The 16,162-nt window shown below is 40.6% G+C and overlaps 1 protein-coding gene, 1 non-coding gene and 1 pseudogene across 23 annotated transcripts in view; 1 reads left to right on the top strand and 2 right to left on the bottom strand.

The window, feature by feature from the left end:
• The window catches only part of TIA1 (TIA1 cytotoxic granule associated RNA binding protein), a 53,107-nt gene extending 47,786 nt beyond the window's left edge, over positions 1 to 5,321 (bottom strand). For all 22 annotated transcript variants that reach the window (XR_001037475.5, XR_009599793.1, XR_009599796.1 and 19 more), the window contains exon 1: positions 5,093 to 5,321. Coding sequence is in view for 15 of the 22 variants with exons in the window: in XM_027966654.3 (XP_027822455.1) it covers positions 5,093 to 5,118 (26 nt within the window). In the remaining 7 variants the exon portion in view is untranslated. The remainder of the gene's footprint in view (positions 1 to 5,092) is intronic.
• A 334-nt stretch (positions 5,322 to 5,655) lies between these two features.
• On the bottom strand, positions 5,656 to 5,726 carry TRNAG-CCC (transfer RNA glycine (anticodon CCC)). Its single transcript has one exon. It is a non-coding gene; the product is annotated as a tRNA-Gly (tRNA).
• Positions 5,727 to 5,862: 136 nt separating this feature from the next.
• LOC132659524 (phagosome assembly factor 1-like) lies at positions 5,863 to 12,031 on the top strand (annotated as a pseudogene).
• Positions 12,032 to 16,162: the final 4,131 nt, after the last annotated feature.

The following is a 16,162-nucleotide window of genomic DNA, read 5'->3' as shown; positions in this document are numbered from 1 at the left end:
TTTTAAAACAAATTCCTTTCATGCTTAAATTTTTTTTGCAGCAATGCATTTAAAGAAATTCTAATGGATACCAAAATTGATTCTGCAGCAGCTAAAAACCAAGATTTCTTGTCACCATGTTGAATAGACTACTAAATCAAAATGTAAATTTCTTACATTTATGTAGTTATAGTTTTTCAAGATGCTTTTTATTCAAAAACATTAAAATATCCTTTTCTAGGTGTTCCATGAACTTGTTAACAGCCTAGATTGAAGTATCTCATGTTGATATTTATAACATCACCTCTGAGATCATGCACCAATCTCACACAAAACTGGAAAGTAAACGTTCTCCTTGGGCAACTGGATAAAATATGAACTATGTATTGGTTAAAAACACTCTATCAATGTAGTTTCCTTAGTATGAAAATTATATTGTGGTTATATAAGAGAATGCCCCAATTTTTAGATTTATTTAAGCCCTAAGTGTATTGATGTTTTCTCAAATGGTTCAGCAAATGTGGCTATTAGCAATAGGTAATTCCACATGAAAGGTATCTATCTATGTCTTAAATGCACTATTTTTGCTACATTTCCATAGGTTTTAAATTTTTCAAAATAAAAAGTTACCTGAGACGTTTCAATGGAAACAGTCATCAATGCCAGTGAAAACTTGACAGCTCTGGGATAGGACTTCATGTCAATTTAACATATACATTATTTTAAGGTGATATTAAGTTCAAATAGTTATAACACTGGAATCTAAAACATTTTAAGCATTTATTAGTACAGCTCTAGAAAATTTAACTTACAAAGAAAAATCTGCAAGGCAGAATGCTGTATTGGGTTTGTTTTGAGCCACAATCATTGTATAAAAATGTAGAATTTGATATGAGGCCTCTGAAAATTTAAGTGAAAAACATGAATAAATAGGTTTTAATCTAATGATAAATTTTGTAAGAGTAGAGACATATTTTCATTCATATCTACTATCAGAACTCTGCCTGGAATACTCTTAGGTGTTCTATAAATATTTGTTTAAGAGATAACTGTAGCTGATTCACTCAGATGTACAGCAGAAACTAATACAACACTGTAAAGCAATTATACTCCAATAAAAAAATTAAAATTTACAAGAGGCAACTGTATTCTCTTAGAATTATTTTTGAACATTTGCAATGTGTTGGAAAATTAATCCATTTTGCTGGAGTTACTCTAGTTCAGGGGTAAAGGTGTATGTCTCTTACTAATTATGAAATTATGACAAGGATATATTGTACACCACACGGAATATAGTCAACATTTTATATTAAAATAGCAATATATTTTATAACTATAAATGGAGTATAACCTTCAAAATTGTACACTAGTAACTTATATAATATGGTGTATCAATTATATCTCAATTAAAAAGGAATTATGTACAACAGTAAACACTTATTGTACACAGTACATATGTATGTATTAGTCGCTCAGTCGTGTCTGACTCTTTGCGACCCCATGGACTGTAGCCTGCCAGGCTTCTCTGTCCGTGGGATTCTCCAGGTAAGAATACTGGAATGGGCTGCCATCTCCTTCTCTGGGGGATCTTCCTGACCCTGGGACCAAACCCAGGTTTCCTGCATTGCAGGTAGATTCTTTACCATCTGAGCTGCCTGCGAAGCCCCAAAGTGTCTGCAGCTCAAGACAATATTCTGGTTTCCTTTACATTTAAGTCCTTTACCTGGGGTTTGCTTCTGATGGGAGGAGGGACACCTTTTGCTGCCATGATGGGCTGGACAGGCAGAGGAGGATAAAATGGGTACAGGCCAGTGTCTGTTCTTTTCTCATGTGTTGGGGAGATGATTCTGCTCTTGCCGGATGGTATTTAATCTCTCCATGAACAATCTAGCAAGCTCCACTGAAGTTGAGGATGGAACTTGGTAAGAGCCACGTAGTACATAATATAAATATTATATGCCAGTATCATAACCTTATAACAACTGTCTCTTCTTCACAAAAGACTGCTGCATGATAGCAGAAACCCTCTAATTTTATTGGTTGGCATCTCCTTCACTTGGATATCAGACCATATGCAGTTATCCATCCCTTGTTACTCTGAAGGGATTGGTTCTTGGACCTGCCTCTTCCCATGGATACCAAAACCCATGGACGCTCAAGTCTCTTACCTTGGCTTATCATATCAAGGGTTTCACATCAGCAGATACAAAGGGCCAATTGTAAACAAATCAGTCTGAAGAAAAGACTTCCCAGGTGGCACAGAGGTAAAGAATCAGTATGCAACGCAAAAGATGAGGGAGATGGGAGACAACTTCACTCCAGTATGCTTGCCTGGACAATCCCACGGACAGAGGAGCCTGGCGAGCTACAATCCATGAGGTCAGAGTTGGACACAACTGAGCACACGCAAACATGCTCAGAAGACTTACTGAGACATCCAAGCTCTCAAGGCAGTTCTCATTTTTAATTTTATTTTACAACAAACTAACATTCTAGATGACTGATAATTACACATTTGCAAATTAAAGTTATTGTCGACTTCACTCTCACATTCAACATCAAACCACTGGCAATTCCTGTAGCTTTATCATTTTCAAAACGTTATCCCGAATCAAATCACTTCTCACAATATGGTTGACCCTTGAACAACATGGGTTTGAACTGTATGGATCCATTCATGTACATGTATTTTTTTCACTAAATATGTACTACACAATCCACAACTGGTTGAATCCACAGATGCAGAGGCCCGACTGTAAAAGTTATGCATGGATTTTTGATTGCTCAAGGGCTACAGTTCCTAACCCTTGCGTTGTTCAAGGGTAAACTGTACCATTTCCAGAGTAATGCTGACAAAAACAATCCTGGCGGTCTCTAAAGAGGCAGTGCTGAACATGCATTTGGGGCAAATGAAGATATTTCCTCTGAGCCATTTAGGTACACAGGCAATACTGAAATTCAGACTACCTTACCCTCAAGAATGAGTAAAAGCTTGATTCACTGCTTGAAACTGTACCCGTTTTTAAAACAATTTTATTGATCACTTACCATGGATCAGACATTGCTAAGAACATATTAAGAGTCTCTGACTCCCAAGGTTATTCACACAAGCATTTTGTATTCAAAGTAAAAATGCTGCTGGCAAAACTTAGGGATGAGCACCTACTCTAATATTTAATCAGGATTGGTTTGACTGGAAGAATGGGAGCTTTGGTTGAGAAAGGTAGAAGCAAAGGAGATATTAGGAAATGTTAAAATATGGACAACTTGGGGAAAAGATTCTTGGATGCGGTGTTCTGGTAGTATAAAGGCAAATTCAGTCATAAACGGGAGTCAAAGTTGAGGACAGCAAAGTGGCAGGCTGAGGTACATGACTTCGGATGATTTACTTAAATTCTAATCTTAGCTTTTCCTCAAATGCAAAATGGACACATTTACTGCAGAATTCTGATGAGGATTAAACAAGCACATGAAAGGCTTAACAGTGAACAATGAATAAAAGTTCCTTCATTAATTCTCCCACAATGGCTGGTCCTCTGTCCCCAGACTAGGACTGCATGCTTTTGTAGACTGGCCTGGGAAAGCTGAAGTTGTCTTCATTATTTGATATTCCAAAATCAACATACTAAAAAGATTAAGTTCTCAGATTATTTTTGGCAGTTTCTGAAATTAAAAATTTTGAAATAAGAACCTTGAAGACATTATAATATAAAAAGACAGGCAGTTTCTTAATCTAGCATGCTGTTGGATATCATACTTGTAGTGAAGAGGCAAAAGGGAAAAAAGGGTTCCATAAACTCTATGGGGTTAATGATTTTTTTTTTTAGGGAGTATTCATCTACAGATACAATCTTTCAAAAAACAAAAGTCATGTGCTAATTGCTGCATCCTAGTAAAAAGACACTAAAGGTCACTAACATGAAATAAACTAGCAAAAAAAATTGTACGTATTTATTAAGAAGAGTGACTATATTTCCCAAAGATTACAAAACTATTTTTTGGCGCTAAAAAAATAATTGACTACATTGTATTTCATAACAACTATAATATCAGAGTTGCAAAAAGAAACCCAAGAGTGTATTTTTTTTAATGCAGAGGGTTCTCAAATTGCCAGTATTCTAAAAATAAAAATAAGAAAGCTACGTCAAAAATTGATTGGGCTTTTTCTTATTTTCGAGAAAAGCAACAAAGGCAGGATCACCTCGTCGGATAGTACTTCGAAAAACAAAGGAGAATGCCTGGGGCGGGGGGAAAGCTACGCTACAAAGAAATGATCCCAAACTAAGACCACTTAACACTACAAAAATTCACAGAGGTGACTTAACATTTTAGTTAAGGTACTTATCAATTGTTGCTTTATTAAAAACTCCCCGCTCCTTCAACGACATATCAATCAAAAAAGTAGCAAGCGAAGATAAAAGAGCATTAAATCCACTTCCCCTCAGTTGATATATATCTCCGGGCGAGAGTTCCATTTTTAAAAAGCAGTTTCAAAATCCTTAGGGGGTCCGATTTGGGGCTTTTTGATCGGGGATGGGGGGTTGCCACAGAAAAAGAGCCAAAGAGAAGTTTAAGAAAAAACAATTGACTTTTTCCCAGTTGGCAACTGCGAGAATAAAGTTCACACCCATGAAAATGAGTACAAGGATTTTCAAGACAAAAATTCTTATCAATGAAAAGAAAATGAAAGGAAGAGTATCTGGAGAAAATCAAAGTAAAATGAAAGCGAGACGGCTGTAAAAATCAGAATAGGTTAATCGAGAAGCGGGGAGGGGATACGGGAGAGAAAGAAAGCATGGGACAAAAAGGCTGGCCGAGTTCTGAAAAGAGGTTTGAATGAAAGTCTTTTCTGCAGGCCGAAGGCCCGGGACGAGGCCAAAGGCCACGCTGTAGGGGCAGTTACGGTGTATGGACTAATTTAGAGGCTGAGCCCCATCTTCCATTTCGTCCTCACTGCCTGGGTCTCGGTCCCTAGACATCCAGGTGAGCGCCAGAGAGTAACCTTGATAGCACGGCGTCCACGGGGAACAATAGGCTGGGGAGCGGCGCAGAGCCGAAGGCTCGCTCCGGGACGATCACCATCCCGCCCCCCTCATCGCTGCCCCAGACTCACAGAGTCTTAGGCATTTCGTCCTCCATGGCTGCTGCTGTCGCGGCGGCGCCTCCAGGTCCAGCTCCCTACCCTTTACTACCTCACAAATCTTTTGACTGGCTATGGCTGCGGGATAGCCGGGTTTCTCGGCTGACCGGAGGTTACCCCGCCTCCTTCTTCGGCGGCAATTACACTAAACTGCCGGGCCCAGCGCGAACAATGAAGACCCAAAACAAGATGGCGGCGAGCCGGGAGCCTTGGAGCAGCCAGGGAAGTGACCCGGGCCGCGCAGGCGCAGAAGAATTTTGCACTTTCAACCTCCTGGCCGCCAGGCTACACCTCAGTCCTTATATTCACTTGTTGCGCAGCCGTGCTTCCATCGACGCCAGGGGGTTGTCTCAGACTGCGCAGGCGTAAAGGTTAACTGTTTAATGACTTGAGTAAACATTTTTGAATTGCACCTTCAGATTCGAATGTGTCAACAGTGATATATAGTAAGATATAAATCTTCATGGAAATGAAAAGTTGTGTTTCTAGAAGAAGAAAGACTCTAAAAACTACGCAAAGCGGGGACAAAAACAGCCTGCGCCGCCCGGGAATCGAACCCGGGTCGCAAGAATGGGAATCTTGCATGATACCACTACACCAGCGGCGCTGACGAGAATCTTTGCCGTTGAAATACCTTAGAACCAAGTACACGCGGACGTTCGTTCCCAAGTGAGGAAGATTTAGTCATTTAAAAATAAGAGTTTACCGAAAGTCTGTATAATCTGTTACTTTTCAGGTAAAAGATGATTTCTTTCATTTTGGTACGGTTGAATGGATGTTCCTACTTTTTCTGTATGGAAAAATCTCACTTAAAAAAAAAAATTTTTTTTTTAACTTAAAAGAGTTTCCGGGAATTTCCTAGCAGTCCAGTATTTAGGACTCCATGCTTTCACTGCCAAAATCAGGTTTAATTCCTGGTTAAGTATTCTCCAAGTCACGCGGCGAAGCCGGAAAAAAAAAAGGTAAGAGTTTCATTAAGAATTTGTCTTCTTGGTGTTAACCAAATTTTTGAGCCAGGAATATATCCAGATCTTTGAGGAATTTTTCTTTATATTTGAATTTCCTTGGTATAATCAATGTACACTGGAAAATATTTAAGAAACAGTTATTTAATACAGATCAATCCAAGAATTCTAAAACTGAAGGAATAAGAAGATATACAAATTTTTATCCTCTTCCAGGGAGGCAGAAAAATGTACGTCAGTATACTCATTATGCATTTTGTATTGCATTTTAAATTATGTAAAAAAAATTTTAAACATTGGGAAATGTACATGCCCCAAAATGTGATGTTTTCTTTGAAGTAGTTCATTTAGACTGCAGCACTTTTAGATAATCATTTTTAAAATTAAATTTAGAATCTGTGGTACATTCTTGGGATTTTATTCAAAGACATCAAATAATAATATTTTAAGGGTGAACAATACAAATTTTTAAAATGTATAATTGAGGAATTTCCTGTGGCCTAAAGTTAGGGTTCTGGGCTTTTTTTTACTGCCATGGCCTGGGTTCAATCCCTGATCTGGAAACTGAGTTACTGTATACGGACAGTCAAAGGAAAAAAAGTGTATAATCCAATGGTTTTTTAATATATTTACAGAGGTATGCAGCCACTCTATAATCAATTTTAAAACATTCACCCCCCACAAAGGAAACCCTTACCAATTAGAAGTCACTCCCAATACCCCATCTCACTCCTCCTCCCCAATCCACTAATCTTCCCTTTCTATAGATTTGCCTGTTCTGAACATTTCACATTGTCCACAAAAAAATGATTAATGGTTAATCTAGGAAAGAAATAGAGGAACCTCCTTGGTGGTCCAGTGGTTAAGACTCTGTTCCCTCATCAGGGAACTGGATCCCATGTGCCACAACTAAGAATTCAAATGCTACAACTAAAGAGGCCACAGGCCACAACTAAAAATTATGTGTGTATATATATATATATATATATCTCCTGCAAATGGCAATTAAGACCTGCTGCAGCAAGATATTAAATAAATAAGTAACTTTAAAAAAAGAAATAGAGAATTTTATTCAAGCCAGTTTATAATCAAGAGGATTATAACCTAGGAGACAGTCTTTCAGCAAACTCTGAGCATTTTCTGCCCATTAGCAGTTAGTGCACAGGGCTGCCCCATGCTGCTGCTGGTGGGGGAGCTCCAGCCCTTGTGTACTGCCTTAGGAGGCCACTCCGGCCTGGCAGGCACAATCAATGGTGGATCTGGAGGTGGTGCCTGAGCGCTCTCTGGGAAAAGAGCAATAGGTATTGGCACTGGTCTCCTCTTTTAAGCATGACATCATCCTTAACCTGACTTAGCAGAGGATCAAACTACTGTTTGAAGATTTCAGTCAGAGACTTAAGGTGATTCAGATGTATCCCTTGACTAAAGTACAGTTAAACTATTGTGGTGTGCATTTTAATTGAGCAGATTGACCAGTCTTCGGTGCAACCCATCCTGGAGTGGACAACTCCACTGCACAGCTTTTTCAGCTCAACCTCAGAGAACTGTCTTTCTCTTTTCAGCTAGATTCATGCACCAAGTTTCCCAAGTATAAGCCCAATTTTGCCCATGTTCTGGCTTCTCTCCAGGTACCCTACAGAGCAACTGTGAGATGAATGTACTTGTACAGTGGAAACAGCCTACAGGATACCAAGGCTCCCATGATGCCCCTGAGATGTTTCCTGGGCAACATGTATGCTGAGAGTGTAGATAATCTTTGATATGAAAGTGGATCCTCAGGTTTACAACTTTGCCTACTTGCCACAGGTTGTGGACCCAACTTATACCAGATGGCCCAGATGCAGGTATTTGAAATCTTAGTATATTTTGGCGATTCCTGCCAAGATGTTCTTAGCACGCTTGACTCTCCACACAAGGTCTTCTACAAGTCAGAAGACAAGATGAAGATTCTTTCTCCTTCGCCGCACAAGCAAATTCCATCCAAGTGTAATGACTACTTTTTCTTTTTGGCTGTGCTGAGTCTTCCTTACAGCTTGTGAACTGTTTTGTTGTGGAGCACAGGCTCTAGAGTACATGGGCTTAGTTGCCCTGGGCTATGTGGGATCCCACCAGGGATGGAACCCATGTCCTGCTTTGGAAGGTGAGTTCTTAGGTACTGAACCACCAGGGAAGTTCCATGACTGCTTTTTAACTACTTCACTCTCAGAATGAACATCTGCTTTAATGGGAATATACACAAAATGAAGAGATTTGTCCTACACACCAGTTACCCTAAACATTATAATTTTAATATGTATCACTACAGTGAAGTCAAGATTCCACTAACTGTAAAGAGAGAAAACACAGAGGGTCAGACAGAAACACACATGACCTACAGCAAGTGGGACAACATTCAGGAGCTTCTGTAGGGAAAAAAAAAACCAAACAAAACCTGTTGTCTTGCACAAGTCCTCCTGCCCAAACAATTCCAACCCATTTGGCTCCACGTTCTGCTTTGGCCTTAAACAGATGGTCTCTGAGGTCAGGCAGAACAACCACATTGCCTTGGTGACTCTCTATGGCCCTCCAGGCCTGGTGCCCACCTGAGAACCATGGAGCTGTACCCTAGGAACATCAGGACCCATGCTCCTCCATGAAACTGTGTATCACATACTATTCAGCAGGCCATCCTGTGGGTTTTCTTGGACACCTCGCCAGTGTGGAAGGGCTATTGGGATATGTTAAGGTGGGGCTCAGGCTGGGTGCTCTGCTATGAGGTGAGAGGTCCAGATATTCCTCTGTCCCCCATTCTCACCTGCTGGTGCCAACAGGGGACACAGACTACAAAGAGAAGCACAATGCTGCACCTTGATACCCAGACCCAGGAGCTCTCAACTAACATGTAAGGAGACAGGGCTCTGCTTTCCTGTCCCACACACCCTGGGAAAAGTCTTTTTTGGGACTCTCTGTGATTGAGGACACAGGCATTCAGGATAAGGACAAGGTCCAGCCTTTGGCCCAATGTGGCCATGTGACCTAAGGCAAGCAGGGAGCATGCCCATAGTACTTAGTGGTGGTTTTTTTTTTTGCACTACATCCACATTAGTTACTTGATGAGCTGGTTGTGGCCAGGATGGCCCACCTACCCTTCCCTGTTTCTTTCTTGTATGCGCTCCCTGCCAGGCCTAGTAGGCACACCCAACTGGTTGAAACACAACTTTCTACCATCAAGGTATGTGCCCGGGCCTGGTTCCCACTGCTCTTGAAGTCAGCCTGAAAGGTTGCCTGTTTCCTAACTCTTCCCCAACCTGGCTGGTAGGACTGCATGTTTCCATCCTGTTTGCCTCTTTCATTTAATGCCAAGGCTTTAGCTAAAGACATCTTCCTTCTTTTGTGTGTGTTTCAGCATTCTGTTCTGCACTGTGGGCTTGGCTCTCCTGCCCTGACTCTGGACAGTGTCTCCTGGCCAGGCCTATTCATGGTGCAAGGCCTCTGGGGCTTAAGGAGGGCTGGGCTGCTTAGTCTCTCTGTGGGATTTGCTGAAGAAAGTAGCATATGTGTTTTAAAAAATTAATCCTTTTGAAAAGTATTGAGAAGTTTATAATTTAACCCTGTTTTTAATATTTTGGCTTAGCAACTTGTGATACATAGATGAGAATTTTGAGAGTTTTTCACCTGTGTGTACAGATTTTTGTAAGTACAACTCTTTTGTAATAAACTCATGTTACAGCCTCACCTTGCAGAGTTTTTAACAACGAGTGTGCAGAGGACCTGCCCTGGGCTCCTTTGTGGTGCCCGGGCTGATAGCCAAGCTTGTGTGGCATTCCCATAACTTTGTGACTGATTGTTTTCCTATGTAGACTGTGGCCTGGCCAAAGACCCTCACACATCCCACTCTGGGGCAGCCAGAGCTGTCCCCATCCTCCTAGAATGAGGGAACATTCCTCATGCCTTGCCCATAGTCCTCCTCCTATAGCTTCAGCAACAGCTCACCTTGTGCTGTTGCTGGAATGTTAGCACTTAAAAAAAAAAAGAATGCACAGTTATATACATTTTGAAGACAAAACAAATGATGACAGTTTGCATTGTCCAAATCTGCATATACAGATGCAGATTAAGGATTAAGAAAGAAATGTGGGAATTCCCTGTGTCCAGTGGTTAGGACTCAGTGCTTTCATTGCCCAGGACCGTGTTCAATCCTTGGTTGGGGAACTAAAATCTTGCATGGTATATGGTGCACCCCAATAATAATAATAATAATAATAAAATAAGAAGAACATTTGAGCTAGAAATGAAAACCCTCTTCAGTTGAGAAGGAAAAGAAATAAAACACCCCCATGCTCAATCCCTCACGTTATATCCTAAGGAATTACTCTTCTGGTGCCAGAAATAATTGCTCTTTACCATCAAGCAGGAATTCCTGTGTCTTTTACGGAAATCTGGTTAACACATAATTACAGAAGCACAGTGCACACTAAAGAGAAGTAGTGGCCTAAGTGAGCAGAGAGAGTTTTATGTTTAAATTTTTTTTATCGTGCCTTAAAAATGATTTTATTTCATCAACTCCCTCTTTTGATCCTTAATCTTTTGATAGAATGCATTTGGTAATCAAATATTTGGTCCCTTGATGCCACCCAGAATGGTTGCTTACCTGCTCTAGGTCCATCATATCCCTCCATTCCTGGTTCTAAAAGCCTGCTCTTTCTTTCCTTTTAGGGGGGATTGTACCCACTCCAGTACTCTTGCCTGGAAAATCCATGGACGGAGGAGCCTGGTGGGCTGCAGTCCATGGGGTTGCGACTGAGTGACTTCACTTTCACTTTTCACTTTCATGCATTGGAGAGGGAAATGGCAAACCACTCCAGTGTTCTTGCCTGGAGAATCCCAGGGACGGCGGAGCCTGGTGGGTTGCCGTCTATGGGGTTGCACAGAGTCGGACACTACTGAAGTGACTTAGCAGCAGCAGCAGTACTAATAGAGGGGCTTCCTCTGTGGCTGAGTGGTAAAGAATCTGCCTGCAGTGCAGGAGCCACAGGAGACTTGGGTTCATCCCCTGGGTTGGGAAGAGCCCCTGGAGGAGGACATGGCAACCCACTCCAGTATTATTGCCTGGAGAATCCCATGGACACAGAAGCCTGGTGGGGTATAGTCCATAGTGTCTAAGAAGAGTTGGACAGGACTGAAGTGAATTAGCACATATGCATGTACATATTGGTAGAATGTCTGGCAAGGACTGACAGTCAATCCAAATTGTCCAATAGAACTTAAGCCAATTTTACATTGTATATACATTGTGAATGTTCATTATTTTATAAGGAACTGTAGATGTGATCAATAATTTCAAGCAGTTTAGATGTTACTGTCTTAGTAGAAGTTGGTGATACACAGCATGAAATGCAGGAAGCCATCACTTTATAAGTCACACAAACTGTAATCAAAATTACCATCAAGAATAACAATGCCAGGGACTTCTCTGTGGTCCAGTGGCTAAACCTCTGTGCTCCCTATGCAGGGGGCCTGGGTTCGATCCCTAGTCAGGGAATTACATCCTTCATGTTGCAACTAAGACACATGAAAATTGAAAATGCCCTGTGCTGCAACTAAGACCTGGTGCAGCCAAATAAATAAATATGTTAAAAAGAGTAACAATACTGTTAGTAAAGATATGACCTCTTCTTTCCCAAACCAAACCATTTTCCTCACATCTCCCCTAAACTCGAAAGAAGGTCATTCAGAATGGAAATTGGAGTCTTCATTTGTGTCACAATATGGGTTATATTAGAAGCCTCTTGGGAAGCAGTTAAAATATCAAGGGCCGTGGGATTTTCTCATGGAAACTTCTGAATTAAGCAAGCTAATGGCTTGGTTACTATCATTTAAGGCTTCTGGGTGAGTTTTGTTAACGTCTCTGTGAATAATGACATCTGTTTCAAATGAAGGAATAAATATTGTTGACTAAGTGATCATACCCTTGGAAGACTGATGCCTGTGTGTTCACTTTAAAGGCAGATTGACGGGCAGTTTCAAAGGCTACCTCTATGTGATGTTGAGCATGAGTAAAACTAACAGGGCATCTTTCTAACCAGCCTGGGGAGAGCCAAGGCCATAAATTTGTTCCATGAGTTCACTGGATCTTAGTAGGAGCTAACTAATATACTTAGCATCTAGTGAAAAAGAGTATTTATGGCCATACTCCAGACAAATGTCATTAACTGGCTGGGTAAGAGAGTCCCACTTAGTGATATCAGCAGTAGCTTATACAGTCCTAGAGTATCTTTCTTCTAAAATAAAATTTCTAAGCGTCATCCAATTAGAGCCTTGGAGAGAAGTCCACCACGGTACACTTGGAAAAGTTGGACATAGGCTATTGACTGTAAAACAATTGAATTAATTTAAAACTCTACATAGGATTTGTGTTCATGATAGAAAAAAGTTGGTTCATACAAAAGTCCAAGAAATCGGTAAAAAACTATAAATGATCATACAAGTCAGGTCCAGCATCTTAGGATAGCTGTCTACCTCTGATATTGTCTTCTTGTCCTAGTGTGGGTGTCATTTCCCTTCTATGTGAACAGTATATTAAAGTGAGTTGAAGTCAGCAGGTCTCTCTATATACCAGCCCAGTGCAGGACCCTTTTGAAGTGGGAAATAAGAATCCAAAAGTCCATTTCCTTCAGTTTTACTGTATGTGAGTTAGATAAGAATACCTGGTGAGGATCTTCCATCTAGGTTGGAGATAATCCTTTAAATAATGCCTTTCCTAGTATGCATAATCTGCCTGACTGCAGGTCATGCATGGGGTACTTGATCTTCACCCAAAGATAGATTACTGTGATAAGCTTCAGAAAGAAACTTAGAATGCCCTTGAAAATTTTAAAGTTAACAATAGTATAGCATAGTAATGAGAAGCCATTCAGGAAATGAATGTTAGGCAGTAAATTAAAAAAAAAATTGAACACTAGAATTTAATATCCACAAAGTTATATTGTTGAAACATAATTTTTTTTCTCTCTAAAATTATCCTCATTTCCTGATTTGAGAGAATAGCATTGAAACGTGTATATGTGAAACAGATCTCCAGCCCATGTTCCATGCGTGAGACAGATGCTTGGGACTGGTGCACTGGGATGACCCTGAGGAATGAGATGGAGAGGAAGGTGGGAGGGGGCTTCAGGATGGGGAACACATATACACCCATGGCTGATTCATGTCAATGTATGGCAAAAACCACTACAATATTGTAAAGTAATTAGCCTCCAATTAAAATAATTTAAAAAATAGATATCTGGAAAAATAAAATTATCCTCATTTCCACCAAATATAGCCAAATTAAGACTAATTTGTTTGCAAAATAAGCCTGGTTTCAATAAATTTGTCTTGATTATTTACATAAGGCACTGGTGATAAAGAACCTGCCTGCCAATGCAGGAGACATAAGAGATGTGGCTTCGATCCCTGGGTCAGGAAGATCCCCTGGAGGAGGGCATGGCAGTTCATTCCAGTATTCTTGCTTGGAGAATCCCATGGACAGAGGAGCCTGGCAAGCTACAATCCATAGGGTTGCAGAGTCAGACACGACTGAAGCAACTTAGCAGCAGCAGTTGATTCTATAGGCTCTTTAAATTGGCTTTGCTGGAAGTTTTCATAAAGAATCTCAAGCTGAACATTTAAAAGGATTCTCAAGGGTAGGAAAGCCACCTCAAGGGCTTGCTATTAGATTCTGACTGCGAGGTATCTATAGATTTCTTGTAGAGGTCTCCAGAATATCTGGAGATTCCTTTACCAGCCAGGAGGTGGACTTCTTTATTTACCTAGTAAGGCTGCTGAGAACCCTGCAAGCAGAGTACCAGGTTGTTTTCCAAGGGGCTTTATGGTGTCATAGTTCAGTTCAGTTGCTCAGTCGTGTCCGACTCTTTGCGACCCCATGAATCGCAGTACGCCAGGCCTCCCTGTCCATCACCAACTCCTGGAGTTCACTCAGACTCTCGTCCACCAAGTCAGTGATGCCATCCAGCCATCTCATCCTCTGTCGTCCCCCTCTCTTCCTGCCCCTAATCCCTCCCAGCATCAGAGTCTTTTCCAATGAGTCAACTCTTTGCATGAGGTGGCCAAAGTATTGGAGGTTCAGCTTTGCATCATTCCTTCCAAAGAACACCCAGGACTGATCTCCTTTAGGATGGACTGGTTGGATCTCCTTGCAGTCCAAGGAACTCTCAGGAGTCTTCTCCAACACCACAGTTCAAAAGCGTCAGTTCTTCGGCGCTCGGCTTTCTTCACAGTCCAACTCTCAAATCCATACAGGACCACTGGAAAAACCATAACCTTGACTAGACAGACCTTTGTTCGCAAAGTAATGTCTCTGCTTTTTAATATGCCATCTAGTCATAACTTTCTTTCCAAGGAGTAAGCGTCTTAATTTCATGGCTGCAGTTACCATCTGCAGTGATTTTGGAGCCCAAAAAAATAAAGTCTGACGCTGTTTCCACTGTTTCCCCATCTATTTCCCATGGAGTGATGGGACCGGATGCCATGATCTTCCTTTTCTGAATGTTGAGCTTGAAGCCAACTTTTTCACTCTCCTCTTTCACTTTCATCAAGAGGCTTTTGAGTTCCTCTTCACTTTCTGCCATAAGGGTGGTGTCATCTGCATATCTGAGGTTATTGATATTTCTCCTGGCAATCTTCATTCCAGCTTGTGTTTCTTCCAATCCAGCGTTTCTCATGATGTACTCTGCATAGAAGTTAAATAAGCAGGGTGACAATATACAGCCTTGACGTACTCCTTTTCCTATTTGGAACCAGTCTGTTGTTCCATGTCCAGTTCTCACTGTTGCTTTCTGACCTGCATACAGATCTCTCAAAGTTCACGTTAGTTCTTCTAAGCTGTTTGGTCGTATTTGATTCTATAAATACCCTGTAATACGACATTCAAATAAAAGCCAAAGTAATATTACCAGTGTTTCCAATTATGCACTGTTATAAGGAAGACAAATTCTTATTAAACTTCTCAAATAACTATATTGCCTAAAAATAAGAATATTCACCAAGAGTTTCCAAATTCTGGAATGAGCAGTTATGGAGAAAGGATAAATATTTAAATTCTGCTTAAAAAGGTACAAGTTTCCCTGGTGCCTCAGATGGTAATCCGACAGAATTACCTGGTGCCTCAGACATAATCTGCCTGCAATGCAGAAGAACTGGGTTTGATCCCTGGGTGAGGAAGTTCCCCTGGAGAAGGGAATGGCTACCCACTCCACTGTTTTTGCCTGGAGAATTCCATGGACAGAGGAGCCTATGGACAGTCCATAGGGTTGCAAAGAGTTGGACATGACTGAGTGACTAACACCAAGTTGCTATAAGTCGTTATTAGCTTAAGGGGAAAGATTTCCTTCAAACTGGAAAAGAAATATTGAAAGCCAATAATATTTCAGACAAAAAGTCATAAAAATTATAACCATATTCATCAGTTCATTCAGTCCTGTTGTAGCTAATTCTTGGTGATCTTGATTGTCTGTTAAGGGTTTATGAAACCATCATCAGTTTTCCATTAGAACTCTTTAATTTTTGTTCAGATTAGTGGTATGATTTGAAAGTTATTAGAAACCTGTACTTGTCAAAAGGTCCTTACTATGAATACTCTTGAAGGTGAAGCATCTTTTTCCAAAGCATCAGAGAGCAACAGTAGCTGTCTGTTAAATGACAAAAGACTTTAAAAGGGGTGGTTAAAGATCTAATTACAGTACAATTGATGAAAGAATCTTGGTTTCATCAAGTCAAGTTATTTTTCTTGGTAATTTTTTTTTAACATATAATAAGACCTTATTTGACTTCTAGTAATGCCCATCACTTCGTGGGAAATAGATAGGGAAACAGTGTCAGACGTTATTTTTTTGGGCTCCAAAATCACTGCAGATGGTGATTGCAGCCGTGAAATTAAAAGATGCTTACTCCTTGGAAGGAAAATTATGACCAACCTAGATAGCATATTCAAAAGCAGAGACATTACTTTGCCGACTAAGGTCTGTCTAGTCAAGGTGGTCATGTATGGATGTGAGAGTTGGACTGTGAAGAAAGCTGAGCCCCGAAGAATTGATGCTTT

Source organism: Ovis aries, chromosome 3 (genome assembly GCF_016772045.2).
Source record: "Ovis aries strain OAR_USU_Benz2616 breed Rambouillet chromosome 3, ARS-UI_Ramb_v3.0, whole genome shotgun sequence".
Classification (NCBI taxonomy): Eukaryota; Metazoa; Chordata; class Mammalia; order Artiodactyla; family Bovidae; genus Ovis; species Ovis aries.
Note: the sequence above shows the minus strand (reverse complement) of the source record. Positions and strands in the feature narration are given on the sequence as shown.